Source organism: Anoplopoma fimbria, chromosome 19 (genome assembly GCF_027596085.1).
Source record: "Anoplopoma fimbria isolate UVic2021 breed Golden Eagle Sablefish chromosome 19, Afim_UVic_2022, whole genome shotgun sequence".
In the NCBI taxonomy this organism is placed as follows: domain Eukaryota; kingdom Metazoa; phylum Chordata; class Actinopteri; order Perciformes; family Anoplopomatidae; genus Anoplopoma; species Anoplopoma fimbria.
Window position 1 is genome coordinate 4,372,361 of NC_072467.1, and position 24,765 is coordinate 4,397,125.

The window sequence follows — 24,765 nt, forward strand, 5'->3', positions numbered from 1 at the left end:
ACCTCAACGGCCCTCCGACGCCTTTGTGTGCATGCCAGGAACCTTCCTGCCCCCATGCATCTGTTACACACACACAGGTGTGTTTCAAGGCCACTCTACCAGGTAGGCTGCTCCTCACATACACCCACAAAAAAAAAGAAAACATAAACTAGATATGCACGTGCATTGCATTTAAACAGGCATTCTTGCATTGGAAATGGATTGCACATCTAATTTACCAACAGTGGAGATATTCAGTATACGAAACAGTTATTAATGAAAGATTTCACACTTGTGTCAAGGCTTGAGACCAAAGGAGAGAGGCATGGCGTTAACCGATGATGTACTGTAGGCCAGGAATGTCCTTCAGGCATTCAGTCCGAGGCCAGAGACAGGGTTAAACATGACTGATTTGTTTCATTAAGCTTGGAGGACAGAACCGGGTTAGATGTAATGGCAGTGTTCATGCCAGTGAAATGGGACACACATGTGCTGACATAGTTTTATAACACAGGTGCATGTGGAGAGTTGTCCTGCCAAGTTGTTGTCCTTGTGTAGACCGTTCTTTTGAAATGTTTGTTCTCAGGATGCAGAACTTTAACAGGAAGTTGTGTTGCTAGGGTCACTATAAAGGAGCCGGTAACTAAGCTGCAAAGCTGCTCAGTGTTTCTATGGATATGTGAAAGAGGGATGCTTGCACACCAAACACCCACAGACACTGTTTTATAGGATGTCTGGTCCATCACCATGCCTCCATCGCCTTAAACGTGTAATCTAACTCTGGTGATGCATTTAATGTGTCTGTGTGCGTCAGAAGAACAGGTTCATAGGAGAATGAATTCATCAAAATCAACTGTGTCTTTTGGGGCCTTGAGTTTGTCTGGATGTGATTCAGCAAAACGGTCGATCAGTATTCTCTTCACCATGTCTGAATTGGTACTCAGGCCTTTCATGGAGCTATTAGTATTCCCCAGGCGCCTCACCTGCCCTGTATGCAGCTGGCAGTACCAGGACAAACCCAACAGGCTCACAGAGAGAGACTCATCGGGCCTCTTGCTAGTTGCAAAAAGCATACACTGTACTGCATAGCACAAGTTAATCCTATAGAATCAGTGGAGAAACTTAAATACATTAACACACACACACATCATGTGTCTTTTCCTGTCATTTTGCTCTGATTCCTTTATTCTCAAGAGGGGAATAAACTGGATTGTTATTCTAACTTTTGTCTTCAGATGTGTTTTTATGTAGCTCCCAAGTTTAAGCATCCTGAGGGAGGGCAACACAATCAGAGGAAACTGAAATAGCAGACCTCCTGAAGACAAACCCATCCTTAACACCCCCTCCTGGTTTAGGAGACGCACACATGTCTGAAAGAGGCCACACTAAAACACATTTCAAACAAAGGTGTTTTAACAGTTTCGCTATCATCCTCTGGAAGAGTGCTTTAATTAGTTACAAACAATATTTTCCTCTTGCCTGATGAAGTGGTACGCTCCAAGGTGGAGCTGTTAATAGTGGAGGGAGTTGCAAAAGCAGGGAAGGAGGGGTCAGTGTGTCAGGCTGCAGGATGGGGATATCCCTGTCTCACTGCACCACCTCTCTGCCCGGCTTCCTTTATGTTGCTAATGAGAAACCCAGCCTGGAAGACATACAAAGGAGGGAGACAGAGAGAGGACTTAACAGTGTCTTTTTTTTCTATTTATTTTTCTATTTATTTTTTAACAAAACAGAACAGTCCCTGACATAGTATTAATAGTATAGATAGTAGCTGTCCCTATTTAAACATATATACATCTACCCATTCATGCATACATGCTCATATACATAGATATAGACATATATATATACATCTACATATACTTAGCCACCTGCATACACTTACATACACGCACAGCATACCAATACATATACCTTCCTACATGCACACACTTTTACACGTGTTTTTTTTTAATTTTATTATCAACCTGTTCTCATTTGCACATTTTCCACCTTCTTCTCTCAATCCTGAAATGAAAATACATGTCCACTCCAGTTCTCTATTCCTGATTCCTTATCTCCTTACCTCTCTGACATTATTTTTGCTTTGTTTCTACTTAAATTACTTCTACATTTCTTATTTAACTCTCTCTACTCAACTCTTACCGGAGAAGTCATCCATCCCCAGCAGTCATACATACTCAATCAGGACACCAGCCCCGATATTTAGCTGCGCTCTGGTGTTCGACACACACGTCGAGGTGATCATTTTGCGCTCTGCATGTTGCATGGAGCAGCGGACTGTGTGATTGAGCTGTGGCGTTACAGTAACCAGCAGACTGCAACGTTTCTGATGTGTTGTTTGCTCACACAGACACTTGTTTCTCTCGTGAGAGAACGCAGCGGCGTGTTCACACTTTCATACAACAGACTGAGTAATATTGACTCAACAGCCTCCAGTCACACATTTCCCTCTGGTGGTATGACCCTTTAAATAGGGTGAGTAGTGTCAGGCGTGTGAGGGCAGTGTTCTGCTGTGATGTGTTAGACAGTGTCTCTGGGTAATTGTAGCATTGTGTCATTTCTTAAGTTGCTTTCCAGTCTCATTGATTTAATCTTTTCTCATCTCTTAATTTTTTCCTGCCAGCCCCCCCCCCCTCTTATCACCTGACCTCGTCCCAAAGGCAGGATATCCTGCATTGGGAAGAAGCAGGAATAAGGACTGTAGTAAACACAGGTGGTTGGACTTCCCCTGAGTTGCAAGAATTCCTTGTTTACCTGTAATCATCACAGTCCTGCAACTCACACGACTTTGCTACAAGCCATCATTTTGTCCCTCAGAATGTGAAGTGACATGCTGGTAAGCGAAACTCATCCTGAGTATGTTCGACATCCTTGCTTCCTAGTCAGACCAAGTTTATTTCCTGTTATCGTGCTTGCTAATACCAGTAGCTGGCAGGAAGCTGGTTCTCCTCGGTGTCAAATAAACTTAGATCCAAGCTGTTTCCTAGCAACGCAATTTCACTGAAAAGTTTTATACATATTTAAAATCTTGGATTATGTCACATCTGTCATACATATTCATTAGTCATCACTGCTCGTTAGCTGGTAGGCTCTCTACTGCATCATATTTAGGAATGAAACCCAGGCCAGTTTACTCCCACTGAGCTCATCTGGTCCTGTTTCCTGTGAGAATAGCTCTGTCACTGATCGTATTCATTTCCCACTGACGATTCCCAGTCCATTATGATACGAAGCAGAGACACACCAGCACAGGTCTAAAATAACCAAGATACACAGTCCCGTCCCCCCCCTCTGTCTAGGAGCTGGATCATTTGTGTCTACTCTGTTACTCCTTTTGTTAGTGGTCTGATAAGCTGTGGGCGCTCAGTCAAACCGTGGTGTTTTCAAGCAGTTGGTTTCCTTGGAAGAGAAGTTCACAAAGAGCGCCAGCAGCTCCCCAGAATCGGGACGTGATTTAACTGTGTTCAGGTTGTTAAGTCTCTCTGCTCTCATGTCCAACATATCATCCATTTGTTCTCATATTGTACTGAAGCAGATGTCAATAACTTGAATCATTACAGGCAGGCAAACATCCAGAATGGGACATTTCTGTGTCCTCGCTAATTCCCAGCCTTATTCTTTTTTTGTTTGTTTTCCAGCCAAGGAATGATTGGATGGAGGTTAAGTTGAACTTGTGACTTCCTACTGAAGAATTTTGATCACTATTTCTGTCTGGCAGCCATCTTTGTACTCATTGCCAAAGTCCGGATCTGTGTGTGAGAAAATATTTTCCCACAACAGAGAGACGTTTGGTGATGGAAGGGGGTTGAGGCCCAGAACGGACTTTGTCTCAAATTTTTTCCAGAGCTTTTGTTTATTTAAAAAAAAAAATTGTGCAATTTTCTAATTTGTTTTCAACTAGTCGGAGGCATGTTTGTGTTTGATATCTCTGCATAGACGCACACTCACAAACACACAAATACCCTTCTGTAGATTCTGTTGGTGGTTGAAGCCGTTTACAGTGTCTCCCTGGGGATAAGGTCTTATTTGCATAGTTGGTCTGGAAAACATTTCCACTGCTCCATTCCCAGGTCTATCAAATACCCAGTGTGTGAGTGTAAATGTGTGTGAAAGAGAAACAAGGAAGAAGGGGGGGGGCAGGCTCGTTGATGTCTTAATTTAAGAAAAAGGTTCCTGTAGAGATTCATTTACAGTTCAATCATGGGAAACACCACTTTATAAATCATAAATCATGATAAAACTTGTATCTGTCATTCATATTTTGTTTGATATAGATGTGTTTGACGAGTCTCTTGGTGATTTGCAGGCGTGTTACATGTTTAACATTTAAAGCATGACACCCCTCCTCCCTCATGTGCCACGTTATTTAGTCACTGTGCACCATAAGCTTCTTAGCCAAGCTTGGAATCTAATTTCTCTGGTAATGTGTGGATACGGCGAACCGTTTGATAGGACGACCAGCCGCTTGATTAATTACAGGCGCTTTCATGCTCACACGCGTACCACACAGTCTTCCCACAGGACGACTCTGATTCTCTGATTTAAGGCATATAATTGAATAAAATCAGGATGGTATTCCTGCTTTGGCATTAAGCAAAGCTTCAAGGGAAATCACAAAAATATTCACGATATAAGACTTACTCAGAGGGTTTTTTATACCATTTAAAAGGATTGCCAGATATGAACACTCTCTAAGATATCAGTAGCCATGTTGGAGACTATTCAGATGTTCAACACGATAAAGCACACAGATTGCGATATCTTGCTGGTGATTTATTGGGTAATGGTTGAGCGGCCTACTTGAGACATCTGGCTGGTATCCCTCTAAATCCTCTAAGTGTGTCTGAGTCGCGGCCAGAGTCACAACTGAGTGGCCAGAGCGGACACGATGTTTTTGGAGGTGGTCCCCCTGTATTGAGTGAAGTGATAGGTTTAACTGTGGCATTAGTGATGGGGATATAAGGGCTTATGATGTTTTAAGGTCAGAGGTTAGGTCCAGAGTATAGAATGGTAATCCCGGAGGATTACTAGGAGAATCTGGTGAATATCTGAGGAAATCCCTCTCAGGGACTCCCAGATCCTCATGTTTGTATAGATATTATATCCTCTAACAGTGTGTCCACATGTTTACCGAACAGAGGTTTACATTTTTTGTGTGTGTTAACTTTCAGATGTGAGTCGGGAAATGTAATTCCCTTGAATCACAACTTCACAGTTGACGACAAGAGCCTCTTCTCAGCTATCATAATCTGACAACAGTATGTTTCCCTACAGAAACACGTATGTACAGGACAATTTACATCATTCACATTAATGATGAGTAAGAGTGAAAAATATGATGCATGCGCGTTCTTATGGGGGTGGAGCTTAGTCATAGATTTCCCATGGTTCTTTGGGGAGGCCTGGTCAGCCACTTTACTGTGTTTAATACGTTATATCAGTCATTATTTTAAGATTTAAAGTTGGATGACTCCATTTTGTCTCTAGTTTTTTTTACGTCCTTTGATATTGCAAATGTCTTTGAACTGTTAATACTCTGTCTCTCTCAAGTATGTACACCTGTAGGCTTAATAATGCATACATGTATTGGACACACACCTATTGTGTGCATGCTCACATAGGCCCTGTAACTCTCATGTTGCATGGATTTGTGTGTGTGTGTGTGTGTGTGTGTGTGTGTGTGTGTGTGTGTGTGTGTGTGAATTTAAAGGTTTCCAAGGACCATAACACACCGAACAAGCTTTCGACAAATTCGACTACTAAAGCTAAAAAAGGAGTTCTCATCTGTTACCGTGCTTCATGATTGATCAGGTGTTTTTATTTTTTGAGCAAAAGCTTTCCACCTTCTACCTTCAGATTCTGGCTCCCGCTGGGCGAAATGGCCAAATGGAAGACATTCAATACCTTTACAATGACGGGATTCCCTTTGGAGAAGAGGAATTGCACACACACACACACACACACACACACACACACACACACACACACACACACACACACACACACACACGGACCACACACTTGCAAAAGGGCTCTCCCTGCAGATGAGCTGGGTCATTTTTCATTACCCTGGCTCAGAGGAATCAAGTGTGTAGTAATGGAGCACAGTCACATTGAGCCAAAGCAATGGAGGGATAAATCCCGACTGCAGAGCAGAGTGGAGGCGGGCCAGAGCGGTTGCAGGACAGAGCCTGTGGAGGGACACATAGCTCCTTTTCACTCCTCTATCTGTCAGTAGAATACGTCAGACTTTATCCTGGGGGGAAGATAAGAGAGAAGTCTGAGGCTGCAGCGTGTTCACACCGTCTGCTCTTATCTCTCCATAGCTTCTGTTGCCTTTATTTTGTTGCCTCTGTTTGTCTGCCTGCCTCATCTCCACTTTATTCCCATTTTCTGTCCTACCTGTCTGCTTTGCCCTTTTCAGAGTCTTCCTCTGTGAATCCCTTGTCTCGCTGTCTCGCTGTCTTCACTGCTAAAGTGTGTGTTTGAGGCTCTCTTCTCTACACCTGTCTCTATCCTGTTCTTTCACATAAACCCTCTTACGTCACCTGAGGAGTAGCGGGGCGGGGGGTTTTTTTTTAGGTTTTTGGGGCTGGAGTGAAGGGTAAAGGGGGTCTGCCTTTGTAAGATTGTGAGTATAATTTGGATTCCCTTGTCTTTGCCATCCAGGGACCACAATACTGCCGTCAGCTGGATTGAATCTCTTTGTGAGGCAGACGTTCATTGCATGCCTGTTTTCTTCAGGTTTGCACCCCTGGGTCATACCTTTGCCTGTTACAGTCTCCGAGCATTGTCTTACAGCGCCTCCTCCTCTTGGTGCCCTACATTTCTGGCAGAGTGTGTTTGGTGGAGACGGCTAGATCTCCCGGAGAGTTGTCATGACAACTTTTGTTTGCATCTTAGGTTGGAGAGCACGGGGGAGTGAGGCTGGTCAAACATGGTTGTGCGAGTGTGTGTGTGTGTGTGTGTGTGTGTGTGTGTGTGTGTGTGTGTGTGTGTGTGTGTGTGTGTGTGTGTGTGTGTGTGTGTGTGCTTGACAGCGCAGGTTGTGTCCATGCCTCTCAGCTTAAGAAGTGAGTGCTTTTAAAACCTAAGAGTTATTATGTGGATGGAAGCTTACCAAGCTCCTGTAAAGCCGGTGCCTTGAATGATGTTGTTCTGCGGCTGCCTCCGTAATTAGCCTGGAGGGTCTCTGTGGCCCCTGAAGGACACACACACACACACACCACACACACACACACACACACACACACACACACACACACACACACACACACACACAATGGCAAAATTAGCAAAGAAGAGAGAGGATTTGGGCGCGTTTAACCCAAAACCCCCCTTTCTCCTCTCCCCTGCTGTTCTGGTCTCAGGGTACATGTTTAATAGGATGGCGGAATACATTAGGACTGCACACACACACACACACACACACACACACACACACACACACACACACACACACACACACACACACATAGGAGTTTGCAGATAGGACTGTTTAATATTCAGCCTGCTAAATGATTAGAGTGTTTGGTATTCTATCCAGTCACAGGACAGGGGATAGAGGCCACTGGAGTTCAACCGCTCTGCAGTACACAGTGCCCTTGAGTTTAGGCCACAAGCCGTGCTTGTGTGTGTGCGCGTGTGTGCTTATTTGTTAATGTGAGACTGAAAGAGAGAAAGGAGAAGCAGTGTGGAGATAAAGAGAGGTCAAGGATGAAGATTCATCAATCAACAAGGTTCAGTTGGTTTACAGGCACTAAGAGAGAGCAGACACACAAACACATATCCACACACACACACACACACACACACACACACACACACACACACACACATTCTGTAAACTTGGATACTACTAGCTATGCAGAACCAAATGCCCCGTTCTACGTCACTTTGCCTCTCTGCATGCATCACCAGGAGTATCAGTGAACACAGGGTCACTCAGGTCTACGGTGATTTCTCTCAGCGTAAATTATAAATGAAGAGAGGAGGTGTACGGGTAAAAGATCCTTCCCCTGTGAATGGCTCACATGCACACACACACACACACACACACACACTGACAACCTCCATCCTTGCAGATCAACCCCCATGATCACTAAGACATTGAGATAAAAGACATGACGTCACCGGTACCTATTTGTCCTGAACCTCTCTGCTCTCCTTGTTCGGCTCTCGGCGCTCTGGCTCCCCCTCTCGCTCTCAACACTTTGTCCTCTGTCCTTCCTCAGAGGCTCTACTTCAGTTACCGAATCACCTCATATCCATTACATCCAAGAGTAGATGTATGGCCATGTTTTTTCAGAGGCAAAGATATACCCCCAGGCACACGCAACCCTAGAGCTCATAATGGCTTTATCAACCAAGTGCCCCCGTTGGACTGGAATTTAAGGAATGTCCAACCCGTGTCAGTAAAGGACAAAGCCGACCAGAAAAAAAGCAGAGACTGATAGAGAGGGAATCATGGACCGTGGAAGAAAGGCTGCTTGTCCTTCCTTTGGAAAACTGGCAAAGTGGAATAATCCCTTTTGACTTTTTTGAATGGGGCTCGTCCCCATAAAAAAAGCAAACATGTAAAGAAGACATGAGCGAGCATCAAGTGCAAACACTTTCAAATTGTCGGTAGCATGCAAGAACGTGTCCAGTGGTGATTTGCTCTCGAACCGACACACTGTGGCGCAGCATCATCACACTGTGCCCATGAGAAGGCTGCTATTTGCTTGGATGGCATCAAGGGAGACATTTGCTGTGGTTCTGTTCTAGAGCTTCCTGTATTATATATAACTCCTGGCTATATGTGAGTGCATGTGTGCACACGTGTACTTCTATTTGAGGCAGTTTTGTTTTGGCATCAGTGAAACAGAAACAAACTATGCATTATGGATAGAGAGAGGAGGAAAGGGGAACAAATGAGTAGAGAAGAAGGATGTGAACATTAAACCAGTGGCTGAGCAGAGTAGAAGGGTCCAATAGCAGTCTATTAAATGGATGGGTTACTAATAAGCAGCTAAAAAAAATATCAAAGATAATAATAATAAACAAAGATTACTCGCTGTTAAGGTAATGATACAGTTGTGCTGGCTATTCAAAAAAAAAAAAAAAAAAGTTGTTTTAAGATCAGACAATGTGATTTTTCAGACCATCGGGAATTTTATCAAGAACAAGCTCAGGTTTTTAGTGTTATGACTACAAGACATATTCAAATGTACTGTACCAATACAAATATTAGCCTTCATGTGTTATCTTCACCCCTTTTTTTTTCTCTAACACACAACAGAGCCCTTCTGTCCCTGTTGCAAAGTGCAAACCATTGGCTCACAATTTACATAGTATTTTGCATAGTATTTTGAGAACCTCCAGTTAATATATGACTGCTGCTACTGCTGTTGCATACATACCCATTTATATTCATATCTGTAGCAAACTATAGATGTGTAATGCATATGTAAGAAGTCTGTCTGGGACTTTTCAGCATGAGCCAAGGGACGTTGCCTGATTCCTCTGGATGGAGAAGACAGCAACGTTGAACTTTGGCGGAGATGGATTTTGGATCACACAGAAACTACTATGAAGCATGATTTCTTCTTTTATGGTGCCTCCTCAAACACTTGTTGTTCCCAGTAAAAGCGCCTATGGGGTGTTTGAAATTCACAAGCATCTCTATCTGTCAGTTTTGATTCTTTGTTAAAATGTGGGGAAACATCTCCTGAAAGAAAATGACAGAGATTTTTGGTAAAGTCTGGGAATGGTGCTTTGTAGTAAAACAGGAACAAAGCAGAGTTGGCCACAGAAATATCTCCAGTGTGTTTGAAGTGCCAGTGTGTTTCTGATTTTGAAAAATGCCCTAACTGGAACCACATTTCAGTCCCAAAGTCACTCACGGGCAGGGAGGGTGGAGCTCACAGACACACACACACATATACACACTTGTACAAACAAAACAGATCTCTCTCAGTCAGTCGGTCCTCTAGACATTCCTGGCTGCCTTTCCATGACACTCCCTGCTCCGTCTCACTCTGCTCCATCAAGCACTGGATGGAGAAGATGGATTTGGCTCTGCTATTATTTTTCCATCAGGTCTTCAATAACCCATTCGACTGAAACTGTAGAATACAGTGTGTGTTTTGCTGAAGCTCGTGTTGTAATCTAATCCGCACCACATGCAGATACTGTTACATTAAAACTGGCGACAAGTCATAAAGCCCATTCAGCTACAATGATCTCAGCGTCATAAATCACCGTAGGACTGCATGTGTCAGACCACGCTTACTCTCAAAGTGACGTCTTTAAGAGCGTGTGTTTGTTTAGTCTGCATAAATATAAGAGAGATGCAGACAAAGACAGACAGAGAGGGAGAGCATGGAGTGTGTATGTGTGTATGTGTGTGTGTGTGTGTGTGTGTGTGTCACTCTTAACTGCCTACCGCAGCGTCCCACAGTCAGGGTTAAAGAGATTCTCCATCTTGTTTCAATTAACCACTCAGCACTGTTTATATCACATTCCACCAATATAGTTTACCTTTTCCAGCTCAGACCGTCAACCCTGTTCCCCCAGCTCGACCCTAAAACCTGACTCTAATACCCACCGCCTGTTAAACCCGCCTCACCCATCCAGATCTTGCCCCTTTGGAGCCCTACTCCATAGAAACACACCAGATCAGCGCCTCATTACGACCACACCTCGGCCCAGAATAGAAGCCCACTGGCTCCTTAACAAGGCTCTGTCAGGGCCCAGATATGTCACACCTGCAAGTGTTTCTCACCTTGTGCTTCTCGGAAACACCCTCTGTGGGTCATTGAGGGGTGACCATGTATAGGGAAGTTAAAAGGGGCGAGAGCATCGGACAGAGAGGGCTCACTAAATCGCAGCTGTTTGTTATTGTTCCTTCCTGCCTTGTTTCCTTTCTTCCTTCCTTCCCTCCACTCTCTGGCTTTTTCTGTCATTCTGTCTCCCTCCTTGTTCAGCTTCTCTGGAGCTCCTAACATCCATTACAAACAGGAACAAACATTCATAAGCTTGTGTAGTTTAAGTGTTAAGGATCCTCCTACAATCCGATCCGATCCATCTCTTCTGTCTTTGTCAGTTTTACCCCCTGTCCCCCTTCTCTCTCCCTCCCTTGCATTGCGTCAAACAACAGGGCCCTTGTGATAGCGAACTGAGGAAGTTACCAATAAAGGGAGATATGTATTTGACCGGAGAAAGGGAAAAGAGGGACGGCTGCTTGTATTAAAGCCAAGAAAAGAGTCATCTGGAGATGTTTAAGTTGGACAGGCCAGTTTCCGGTGTCTGGAACAGGCCAAAAATATCCAGAAACAGAAAAATCCACAAGGGAGGGGGGGAAAGGATACACCTACTTGTTTCTCATGTGACCTTCCACATTCGGCACACTAAGCAGAATTTTGGGCCTGCGGCATAAACTACGGTAGCAACAAAACTGTTCAAGCCAAGCACATTAAATTGTAATTAAATTCTATAGCTTAATGTCTGTGAAGAGATTTCTGATGAATCCTGCAAATTTAACATTATGAACCGCTTGTCGTATTTCAATTATGGTGCAACTACATTCGGCTCAGACGGACTTGTATTTATGACCCAGATCTGAAAAGTGAAGTTAAGTTGTCTTTGAAAAACAAATGGTAAAGTATCCCCTGATGCTGACAGCTAAGAGGAAGATGTGTGCATGCTGTACATCTTCAACATCTGGCCTCAGACTGTTTTCATATTGTGCGGATTACTGTTGTATGTTGTGTAACACGATAATAGAAAACATTCTAGCCTAAGCTTGCAGAGTTATTAAAATACTTCATTGGCAGCACACATTAGTATCTATTTATGGAACCCAGAACTGGACTGATGTTAACAACTTAGTGGTTTTAACGGATTCTGATCCAGCTATGTAAGGTGAACACAGGTGCCCAATTTAGGTCACACAAAAAAAACAAGTCAGTCCAACGGCTGCAGTGGACTGAATTCCACAAATCATTCAAGCAATCTAACCCTGAGAGCCAGAAGATCTGTGTTTTAAAAGTGCAGACAGGAAGTGACGAGCTAGAGAGAGAAAGAGAGACCGGACCAGGGATGTAAGCAGAACAATGTAACCGTGTCAGGCGTATGGCAATCTATCACAAATACACACGGCTTATTGGCATATGACTGTATTGCCAAAGTGACAAGACATATGAGGGAAAGGGCCTTTAAAGGGGAACTCTGTCTCCATTAACTACGCCTGCATTTCTTAAAGTACATCTGGTTTCATAGAGCAGGCAGGCTGTGTGATCACTGCTCATTGTTATGTATCAGCAGTGCATCGCTTGTTTTAAAGGCAGACTATTGGCGTGCTCTGCAGACAGATGTGTGTTTGGGTTCGTCAGCACACACACACACACACACGGAGAGAGAGAGAGAGAGAGAGAGAGAGAGAGGTCTGCAGTTTCTCATGGCTGTGAGCTGCTGCAGAAAATTCCCCCTCATCTCCTCCTCTCCCCGCCCCCACATCTTGCCTCCATTATTCCCGTGTTTTCGAAGCAACTCCGATGACAGCGAGAAACATAGCTGGCAAGTGGCGGCAGACTGGAATACCTTCGACCGTTAGCCATCCCCCCCCCCCCCCACCCCGCCGGTTGCTGACCGTTGGTACGGTCTCCTGCTTATGTGCACGGTGCCGGTAGCGAAAGGAAGGAGCAGGGAGGAGGAGGAGGAGGAGGAGGAGGAGGGGGGTTTGATCGACCGGGTCTAGCCCCGTGAGAAGCTGCCTGCTCTCGGAAGGAGGGAGAGAGAAGCCAGCCCCCGTGAGAAGCTGCCTGCTCTTTTTTTTTTTTTTTTTTTTTGGAAAACGCTCCGCGGTGGCCGTTAATTAGCGCGGAGTTATCTCTCTCTCCTGGATGACGTGAGGTGTAACGTCTCTGTGCCGTTGACGAGGAGAGAGAGAGAGAGAGAGAGAGAGAGAGAGCTGCGGCGGTTGTAACTAACGTCCACTAACGGTCACTAACATGGATGCTGATGTGCCTCCTCCCCTAGGCCGGCCGGGAAGAAGCGGGTTTTTTCACGATTTTCTGGCAGTAACAAGACTGGTTTCTTTCTGGGATTAATAAATTGTATTTTTTTTTTTTTTTTTTTTTTTTTTTTTTTTTTTTTGGTGTCTCTCTCTCGGAGCCGTTTTTGTGTGTGTGTGTGTGTGTGTGTGTGTGTGTGTGGGGGAGCCTCGCAGGGAGCGCTTGTTTTGCAAGGTAACTAAAACTAATGAGAACGTGACTGACCAGAGCATCACTGACGAACGGTCTGTGACGTCACTGTCAGCTCCAGAGAAATAATGAAACGTTGTTTTTTTTTTAAAATGGCTGCTTTATATACATTGTTCATTTTTCATGCATGGTCTTTTAATTTCACCGTGTCTTGCCAGTGAGTCAGGCTTGGGGAGGCAAGTTAGCCAACTCAAAGTGACCAGTAATGGGTCAGAAATGTTGGTGGGTTACACACACACACACACACACACACACACACACACACACACACACACCAGGACCATGTGTTTGTAGCCCATGTTTCTCTCATTGCAGCTACATTTTAATGTAATGTTTAGTGTGTCAAGATGTTGTTACTATATTCAGTGATTGTGTGAACTATATGTCTCATGGTGCAGAAATACTCCACATTTCCTCTTTTTTTCCAACACATTGTAATGCTATTCATAGAAACTTTATTACATTTGGCTTCATGCTGGATAGAAACTCAGTAGCATGTGTCCAATACCACAAAGTGAATTTTACGACTAAAACCAATAAGCGTCTGTCTCTGCCAGATTGGGCTGCCTAATTTTAGCCTCAAGGCAGTGATTTGTTACCTTGACGTTAGGGTTTGTACTATTCCCTGGTGTCCCAAGCAGAGTGCAAGTGAGTGCGTGTGTACTTATGTGTGTGTGTGTGTGTGTGTACACTATCTGCATTGCAGTTTAAAGTATTATGTAGACTAAAGTAAGATGTTTGGACAGTGTGCTGTAGTCTCGCCCTCTCTGCTACCACATGTCCAGGCTTCATAATGATAAATAAATACATAACGAAGATTCGTCGAGCCAGCAAAATGTTTTCAGAAATTTGATATATATATATGCACACAGTCTTAATAACTTTGCACCAACATTTGATACACTTGGACATGACTGGGTTGTTATTTTACCTATATTTGGATAGAATGAATCATGTTTACACCAGTGGCCGTCTACTCAGTTGTCATGGCAGTAATTAAAATCACTGTATACAGTATAAACATGGAACGTTTTGGAAAGGTAATGTAACTCCATGACAGGAGGGTGGGAGATGAAAACAAAGCCAATATAGTGTGTGTGTGTGTGTCACTGTGTGCACAGGTGCACCCAATCTAAACCCTCAAACCACAAGAGATCAATGGTGGGAGGGAGGGTAAACCAAACCTTTCAAAGTAGCTAGAAGCCACACATACACACGAACACACCAGTGATCATCCAGCAGAGTTCACACAGGGATGAGTGCTCTGTCTCTGCCTCTTTTTCTCTGGTATCCTCAGCTCTCTGCTAAACTCTCACCTCCAACATGCCACCTGGATGCAAGCTGGCATGTGCGGTGAGAAAGTAGGAGTCTGTTGTGGACACACCCTTACTAAAATTGCAAGAGCCTCAGGTGGCCAATATGATCCTCACGGTGAAGAGTTACAAACCGGTTACGCTTGTGCTCGTGTTTATGGCATCTAGTGTTTTGGAGAGAGTTCTCATCAAATGTTTAACAATGAGGATGTCTCTCCCCCTTTTATTTTTTTTTATTTTTTTCATCTCCAAAATTTCTTACCCCTCACACACACACACACACACACACACACACACACACACACACACACACACCTCCCCTCTGGCGTCCCCCAGATGTGAGGGAAGTGTGGGAGGAGCCAGGGAGTGTTTGTGTTCCTCAGGGTCCCCGCTTCCTGCGAAGTTGTAGAGAAACTCCACATGTGCTGAAAACACAATTACGCACACAAACACACACTAACGGGCTGAATACTCTGGCATAGTTTGTTCATCTTCCCTGGAAATGTTTGACTTATTTATATTTCTTCCGTGAATGTTTTAAAGCTTAGTCCTGTACACATTAAAATGTGATCAGGCAGTATCAAACCTTCAGACAGGTTAGAGAATTGGCTTGGCTTCGTAGCTCGTGTGAGATGTGCTGCATATTTCCCACAGTTGACTGTTTCATCGTTGCACCTGCTTAGTGTTTACGCCTGAACTTGGCAGACGGATGTTGTCTTTTTTCCCCCAGCTCTATTCATGAAACCTTGTATCAACAACGCAGACAAACACTGGAATGAACACTGTCAGCAGGCAGCTTCACTCTTTGTGGCCCTTTAGTCCATAATGGATTTCCTGCTGGATTTCCGGTCAAGGAGGAATGCTAGAAATGTCAGTGAGGAAGAGACGGTGTCTCTATTGGCCCATTGTGTAGTTGGGTCAGCTAACCTTGTTAGGACTTCACTGAGAGAACACACACACTCGTATGTATGCGCTCCTAGCTTGCCATAAAGCACATGTGATGTTAAATGGAAATTAAAGTACATTTCTTTGTATTATCTGCATCAGTGGAGACCTATTTGAAACCCTGCTTTTGATCGGTATCGGTATAACATGTAATTCATAATACATCTATAAACAAGCATCCCTTTGTCTGTTTTTCTCAGATGACAGAGGGGAGGCGATGTCAGGTCCATCTCCTGGACGACAGGAAGCTGGAGCTCCTTGTACAGGTGAGTCTCTCTTCCCCCTTTCCTTCTTGCTCTTCCTTCTCTTCCTTCCTTCTCTCTTTGCGGACTCTCATTTCCTCAGAGCGGGGGAGAAGTGGTGTCTGGTGTCCCCAGTGAATCAATTACTGCTGACCAAGGGAAATTGGGTCAGCAGTAGGTGACTTTGCTCTTTCTTGAAAGCTCACCTGATCTCTTCACACACACACACACACACACACACACACACACACACACACACACACACACACACACACAAAACACACAAACGTGCATGCAGACCCCACCCTGACTTACTCTCCCTGAAGAAGCTATGCATCCCAATGCAGAGTTCAGTCCTAATAATGTCCTAAACAGAAACTCTTACTTCCTCAAAACTCATGCTTCACCGCTCATTCTTCATCACCCATCCCTACTGTCTTCCCAGAATGCCTCAGAAATGCCCCAAATCATCTGACAAAAAACATCAACTGTTTGTGTAATTGGCAATGTTCCCTCTTATCATCCAAATGTCTCTGTGTAATCGACAATGCTTCATCCTATCCTCCAAACGTCCAGGAAAAACAAAGCAGCATGCTGCCCCCTCCCCCCCCTACTTTCAGCCTTCAATCCTCCCAGCAGGCCTTTCTGCAGTAATGTCCAAAAGCAGCAGCACCCCCAGCACACCCGTCACTCCCTTGTTAGCCATCCAAAGCCCCTACCATTTTCACATAGCTATTTACTACTGTGGATCTGCTCTGGTCTGCTTTCTGTCCTATACCCAGGGTTAAACCCTACTTTGGAGGCTTTTTAATATCACGCATTAACACACATTTCATTAGTTTGGGATTTTAAAGTGTTCATAAATGATGTGGCCCTCCCTTCACTTCCTCTTTTTCTTCATTGATTGTTGATGACATTCAATTTCGTCATCCATAAGACATCTCTCATGGCGTGGCTTCAAAGTCTAAAGCATTTTCCTCAGAGGCTCCTTCCACTCTTCATAACCTCCCTTAGTCCCCGTTTGGGTCTGATCATTAACCGATTCCACTGGGGAAAAAAGAGAGAAAGACAAAAGAAGGTAACTGCCCTGATACAAGAGAAGAAGAGCAAGTAGAGAATAGAAAGATTGACGAGGGAGGTTTAGAGGGAGAGAGAAAAGTGAGACGGGAGCTCAGGAATGGAGAGACGGGAGATGACACCAAAGGGATGAGGATAGAGGGAAGAAAATGGAGGGGAGAGCTGAGGATAGGTCTGCTGACTTTCTGATTTGATTACTCTGCCAGAACTGATCCTCTCTTTCAAATTGGTACTTCTCTCTGCCCCTCTTCCCCTCTTTCTCTCCATCGCTCTTGACTTTCCACTCTTCGCTCTCCATATCTTCTTTTTCTCAGCTCCTTGCTTGCCTTCTCGTGCCTCGGCTCTGTCTCCTTCCAAATCTCCGAATACAGCTGCAGCAGCTCTGTATCTCATCCATCCATCCTCTCTTCAGCTCATTCTTCATCCTCTTGGCTATCGAGAAAGGAAACAATAAGGAAATGAACAAAAAGAGACTTGTAAATTACAGTAATCTTTGTTGTATGGAATTTTACAGATACTTTGAAGACTTTGTGAGGGAGAAACTCTGCTCTGTTTACCACATAATATACACAATGTAACAAATGGTATTTTAACAGTTTGGCAGGCAATGGTATTAGCAAGAGAGAAATCCGGCAGAGGGGATGTTATTAACAAACCGTTGTCCTATAAATCAGGAAACTGCTGTCCTTTCTCTGTCTCTCTCACTCTCTGTCCCCACTTCTCCACCTCAGGCAGATGTACAAGGGGCCAGTATTTTGTTTGTAGGACCACAGAGAATTAGAATGTCATTCTTAGTTTTCCGGTGAACTAAAACACAATCAGTCAGGACAAAAAGGATTTCTTGAAAGGATGATCATAATTCATAAGCAGCGTACATATTGGGATATTTCTTGTCTTCACTGATCATTAAACAGCAGTGTGGTCAAGTCAGCCCTCTCGCGGTTTTCAGTTCCTGCAGCACGCCAAGCACGCCATCCAGTCAGCCTCTGAAAGGGGCTGGATCTCAGTTCGCTCACTGACTCGTAACATTGGCCAGCTGTTTAATCCCACTGGTGTCGTTGGCCTTTTTTCCTCTTCCTCATCCCCTTCCTCCTACCTTTGATTGTGTGTCCTCTGAGGTTTGTTTATGGAGCAACACCTCATTGGCAGGGAAATATGTGCCAGAAGGCCAGCACACCTATTGACCAGGCCGTAAAGATTGAAGCCAACCACCCAATACACCACTGAGTGAAAATATATGTCAGTCATATGGCTATCACTCCCTAAGGCTGGAGTGGGGTAGCTTGAAGAATGAATGTGGGTATTACAGTCAGCTGTACTAGAGTTTTGCCCTTCCATTCCAATGTTCATGTGAGGAACTGTTCATTAATAAAGAGTCACTTCAGGGTTTTACTGTAACATGGTGAGATGCTAGAGTCTGTAAACAAAGTATTTGTTACAATATTAAAACATGTTAGGCTAAAAAACCTTTTCCTTACCCACCCTTGGACTCTAAAGGACTGGCACTGATAAATCAGTTAGCGTCCCATAAATCTGAGCAATCCTGAAGGCGCTGAGGGCCTGACTAGCTGTTTGCAGAGATTGGGCCGTGACTTGCTGCCAGCAAGGCAAGTGAGCTACTGTTGAGTGTTTGTCACTTGTCTAGGAGTTGGCTTTAGCATGTATCCGCCTCACCTGCACCTCCCTGTATTTCTCATGCTGTTAATTATCTGTGCTGCTGAGGAGGCATTGGCTGAATGTCTATTAGCAGTAATGCTGTCTGAGCTAGCAGAGAGCTTTACTGTCTGATGGATGGCTCCGTAGTGTGTGTGTGTGTGTGTGTTTGTGTATGTATATATATGTGTGTATTTATATATGTCTGCATTGCCTGTATATGTCTGGAGTGTGTGTGTGTGTCAGTTATTGTGTGTCTTGCTATATTACCTGTCATTCACTGTCTGTATCACTATTGGTATCTTCCTCAACATTATTACACATCCGAGAAAGGTATCTGCCATCTCACAGATAAGCTGTAGCGTCAGGATGCGTGTATGCGTGTATGCGTGTATGCGTGTACAAGCGGTACACGTCACTTGAAGTGGGAGCCAAACTCAATTATACTGTCCAGTGGAGCCCGTGTGATTTTTACAGTCTGCTTGGTATTCATAACAATGGTGAGGAAAGAAGCTCGGCTTAACCTTAGAGGGGTCCTCCGGTTCTTTTTCCATCTTCAGTCGTGCACTTATGGTTTTCAACAGTGTATCCGGGGCTCATTTCATCTGCATATCCTCTTTCTAACAGTTTACTCTATTTGTCCATGTGTCCCTGTCCCCTGCTCTTTGTTTGTTATGCTGTGGTGGCATGGATGTTGTTTAATTGATATTGTTGCCAAGGCAGTTGACTGCTGTGGGGTAATGAGAGACCACGACTGTACGTGTCTCAGACTGAACCAAAACATGTATTACTGCTAATACTATAAAGATAGCCTGCTTCCAGACCTTAAATGTGCACGTCTAAAACGTTTTTGAGGACTTCAAAGAGATCTTGTGTTGCTCTTGTGATTCGCTGCTCTTCAATTTGGAGAAACAAGAGCCCATCTTAGATTTTGTGGATTGGACGACCAGAGTAGTTTTCGTAGAGTCAGACAGGTTAGGACTTAAACATGGTTAAAGTCAGAACTTTATTTACATAGACTACAAACAACCATAGTAAAAACACAGATTTTGCATGTTGAGGTCAGTTTATCTTTCTGAATTTGAATATGCATTTGAAAGGTTTCTCTGAATGAAAAAAACCTAAATATTCCTTAGTATAGCAGTATGGGAGTCTCCTATGTAATTTACCAATGCTGTAGGGTTTTGTTGTAAAGTAAGATCAAAGAGACAGAATCAGCTAGCACAGTAGCCATGTTGTTTTCTATTTAACACTTTTATCAGACACAGAAATGTGAAACACAGAGGACTATGAGGCAGAATCAGCCTGTATGCTAGCGTCTCTCTATCACTTCTACTCTCTCTAGAGCCTTTTTGTGCTGCAGGATCACAGTGCTTATATGAGATCTAGGTCATTGGAGTTGTGTGTGATATTGTGCATGCATGTATGTGTGTGTGTGTGTTTGTGTATGCCTGCTGTGTGCATGACATCACCTCCTTGTCTTAAAAATAGCTCTCAGTAGCTTCTGTCACTGAAGTTGTAGTTGTGCACTGAGTAGATAGTACAGGACCTCAGGGGTAGATTGTTAAGAGTGTGCACACTATGGCACATGTAGCTGTGTAGTGTATGTGTGTATGTGTGTGTGTGTGTTTGCATTTGCATACAGTATACGGTCGCACACAGTTTGTATTCCTCTTGTCCTCGTGGACACGGCACATGTGTACCTCCTGTGTGTTATGATAGGGTTGCTTGGATGTTGTGTACTGTATGGGGCTCCTAAGTGCATATGTGCATGCAGATTTGTGTGTTTGTGTGTGTCTGTGTAATGAAAATGTAGGCAGCCAGGCACACCCATGGTTAACCTCAGGGTGGGGCGTGCTAGTGCTCAGGATGTCACAAACCAGCAGCATATGGCAGCAGTCCCCAGCCTCTGCTTGGCTTTAAGATGCTCTGCATGCTCTGGGCTTAGTGATGAATGGAGGTTGTCATCATATACAGCTTGGACAGTATTCCACAGTATTAACTAGTAAGAAAGCTCTTACGCTAGCTGCAGCCCCCCTCCCGACAATACAGTGGTTGAGCCCAGAGCCATGACTCTGCAGTAGAGGTTTGGGTCAGACGGGCGGAAAGGAGGGAGGGAGGGAGGGAGGGGAGGGAGGGATGGGAAGGGCAGGATACCTGCACTGTCAGCAACATCCTCACACTCCATCCATCTTGCTCGCACTCTCTCTCCCTCATTTATCTCCTCCTCTCTCGCTCTTTTCCTCTTTCCCCCAGCGTTTATCAGAATGCTTAGTCATTGCAGTAGATCAATAGCTGATAGAACACATTAACATAATTGCGCACACATGTACTTGTTCCAATTAAACTTCAGTGTGATGCACCATTACACTCACACACAGGGGAAGTTATAACTGATACAAGAAAACATAAGCAGAGCAATACTAATATTTCTGTCTCCCCCCCCCGCAGCCCAAGCTGATGGCCAAGGACTTGCTGGACCTCGTGGCCTCTCACTTCAACCTCAAGGAGAAGGAGTACTTTGGAATTGCATACACAGACGAAACGTAAGTCACATTCAAACAGTAATGCCATTACTGCACGTGGTGTGTCAGGAGCCCAGGACTATCTGTTCACCTTATAATGTTTGATGGATTGGGTTTGTCAGTGCTTCCCCATAACAACGTAACTACATCCAGACTATCAGCAGTTACACTCCTGTGTTGACACTCTGTTTCTGTAACAACACGTGGAACATATTATACTAGAAGCAACAACAGGCAGAGTCATTATCAAAGTTCAGGTGCAACCAGTTGTGCTGGTAACCACAGCAAAAGTCCCCCTAGAGTAAAGTGTGCCATATGTGAACATGTTCATATGTTTCTTTAGTCTTAGAAAACCTGTGAACCTGCGAATGTCATTGGCCCTATGATCAGCACAGTGGTAGTAACATATGACAGAGGTAGAAAGAATGAAATTGAGAATTCTCTGTCAAGTTTTAAGCATAATGTTTAGCAATTTGGGTTTCCAATTACGTCAAAAAAGCCAAACCTCGTTTAATTGATATCTGCTTTGGGTTTAATCATTTAAAATAATTTAGCTTTCAGTGTGTTTCCACATTCAAAGCTAAAATATTATTTTCCAATACCGATGTGTTACATAGACAGAATTATTTAAGTTCAAGACAAATACTATGTCAAATACATAAAGTTTACATTAGCAAGATGCTGCACCTTTAACAAATCACCACTTTGAAAACTCCAGTTCCCAGTACACTGTTTCATTTTAAATGTGGGCTCACTAACCTTACAGTAAAATGTGGCTGTTGGTTTTGGCCTTTTTTCATGATATTTCCAGCATGCTTTTTTATACGTAAGTGTGTTTTGCTTTTGTTTGTTTAGGTTTATATAGGTATAAAAAAAAGGCTCTTAAATTTTAAAATATTCACATTTAGCTCAAACAACCAAGATATCGAGTGTATGGTTTTGTCTCCTCTTTCACTTACAAGTAGAAAAGGATAGCTATGAATCTCATGGTGAAGCATGAACTTGAATGATCAAAACTTTAGTCATAGAGGGCTTTGATGTTATGATGAGGCTACGGTTGTCTTGCCCTCGGCTAGCAAAGGATCACAAGTCTATGCATGTGAGAGGGATTGCTACCACAACTGTGCTTGAAATGCAAAAATGACATTCAAATTAGTTGTATCGTGTCCGGTGACCTATGAAGACAGAAGCACCACAGCAGAGTCCAGAACTAGTCATGCAAAGATTCAAATGATTTACATACAGGCAAACATTGCCATGGCCTTTGTTTTCTCTCTCCATTGTTTTATCTCATGCTCCCACCGACGCCAAGCAAGTCTGACCTCTGCTCTCTGGCATTTACATGGCTGTGACACATACAGTAGCCCATGTCGGGTCCAGTAAAGCAAAATATCCGCTTTGCAGTCTTAGTCCCCGAGGGCTGACTCTATGATGTGTAGATTTGTTGCGTGTGCCTGGGGACACGGCTCAGCTCTGACCGCTCAGTGGTCAAAGAGGCAGTTTGGGGAGGGAAAGAGCAAGCGATTCAGGGACAGAAGGAGGGAGAGTTTGAGAGAGATGTTGCTCGGTTGCTCAGGAGACCATGCCGGGTTACTAGGGTGACAAGCTGTCTATGCAGTTTTTCTCTCTGTTGGAGGGAGACAGAGAAAAGAGAGGAGAGAGGGGAGAGAAAGGGCGAGAGGGGGGCAGATGGGAAGACATGGTAACAGGAAAAGAAAAATTGGGAGGCTTATGCAAAAATGTTCAATGTTATAAAAATGAAAGCTGTTGTGTGTTCTAGTTGATTATTCAGACATCCCAAAAGCATTTCTTTGTTGTTTTGTCTCATCAGGGGCCATTTTAGTTGGCTTCAGTTGGACCGCAGGGTGTTAGAACACGAGTTCCCCAAGAAGTCCGGTCCCATCGTCCTCTACTTCTGTGTCAGGTGAGTTTTTCTTCATTCAATTAACCACCTAACTTACACATAAAGCGTACAATGGTTTCTGATTGCAGACAGTGATTGAATGTGTGTGGAAGAGAGAACGAAAGACGGGAGAGTGCATCTGTACATGTGTTTGTGTGTGCGTATGCCTTCATGCGGTAATAAGAACAGATTAACAAGGTTAGTTATGACAGGCCCCTATGAAATTGCTTTGACCCTGGTGTTTAACTCCCACCACAGGGCCTCAGCCAATCACGAGTCTCTTAGACCTCATCAGTCTGTGCTGCGTGCAAATCCTGTCAAATAGCTCTGCAGTGCCACAGTCCAACGAAGATGGCTGAATCCCATACAAAGAGAAGCCGTATCATTTCTCCTGTCTCGTTAGCATAACACATTTTCACATTTTCAGGTTTGTTGGCTGCTCGTTTGTAAAAGGTTCACTTGCCAATGTAATGCTAAACGAGGTAGAAAATATTCTGGTACTTGACTACACCAATGATGAGGCAGGTGCCCTCGCAGTGTGCTCTTCTTGCTGTTCATCTCCTCAGTTAAAGCCAACCTTCTTCTATGAACTGTTATGGCAGGGTTATGAAATAACCCTTCAATCCCACACTCCTCTTTCAGCCCCTTGCACAGCTCATACAATGGCCCCACTGATATATGAAACACTCCTGACTCACACACACACACTAGATCCTGTGTGTATTTGTGACAGAAATACAAAGTATTGTTGTATCTTCAATGGGCTATTGAAAAAAGAAAGAAAAAGGCACCTGACCTGAGATGAAATTCTCCGATCTTTCTTAGTCTCAAATGAAAATGCTCAGCGCCTTCCGACCCACTCTCCTAAAAAAATGCACTCACACACACACACACACACACACACACACACACACACACACACACACTCTCAGTTAGAGTCCCCGTAAGGGAAAGCCAAGGCTTTGTTTCGGATCCACTTGTGTGCTCTGTCCCCAACATATCTCGATGATGTCATATACACCCCAGGGACTGAGCCTTGGTTAGCAACAAACATAGTAACGTGACGCACATTAACGCTGCTAAACAATGTCATTGAGTAGTCATTTCCAGGGCGACATTTACGACACGGCTCGTCACGACACAATGAGGTGACTGTAAAGCCAAATGGTATTCTTAGCACATAGACTTATTGTTCAACCTCTTTAGTGAACAATGGTGTTATTGTGCAATGTGATATAAGCAAAAGATGCGCAGATGAGTAAATTTGGCTGTCGTGTTAGTCGTCCCGGCTAGTTTAGTTAATTACATTGATATTCATGGTGAGCATCTTCTGTATCTTGTGTCAGGTATAGAACCATTAAAACCAACAGTGTATGCGTTTGTCCGTGATGGTCAGGGTGGGGGTCACCATGTGTGTGTATTAACATGCACTAATAGGTGTTTGAGGATGGGGGGGGGTGGTCGTGCTCTGACATTGTGAACTTTGACACCATTTTCAGGCTTCATCCCCCACATTTCTCTCTCAGTTCAGTCTAATCTCTAACCTCAATCTCTCCAAATGTCACACTGACTACACCTCCCTCTCACACACACACACACACACACACACACACACACACACACACACACACACACACACACCCACACACACACATATCCAACCCTATTTCTACGACACCCATACACACACATGTGCAGATTCGGGACTATAATGGAACAACTGTCATTCCAAATGTCAGGTCTACCATCTATTACCATTTGAGCATATTGTTTTCTTTAGCAAAAAGTTTATTTTGGTGTTAATGTGTGTGTAGGTTGCCTTTGCATGTGCGTCACGTATTTGCATGTTGTTTTTGTGTGATGCGTGTGTTCCCAATAAAC

The 24,765-nt window shown here is 44.0% G+C and overlaps 1 protein-coding gene across 1 annotated transcript in view; it reads left to right on the forward strand.

Moving 5' to 3' along the window:
• Positions 1-24,765, forward strand: part of frmd4a (FERM domain containing 4A) — a 58,231-nt gene that overhangs the window by 8,446 nt on the left and 25,020 nt on the right. Inside the window, 3 exon segments of the mRNA XM_054619774.1 lie at positions 15,685-15,750; positions 20,908-21,002; positions 22,813-22,905. Of these exon segments, the coding sequence (XP_054475749.1) occupies positions 15,685-15,750; positions 20,908-21,002; positions 22,813-22,905 (254 nt within the window).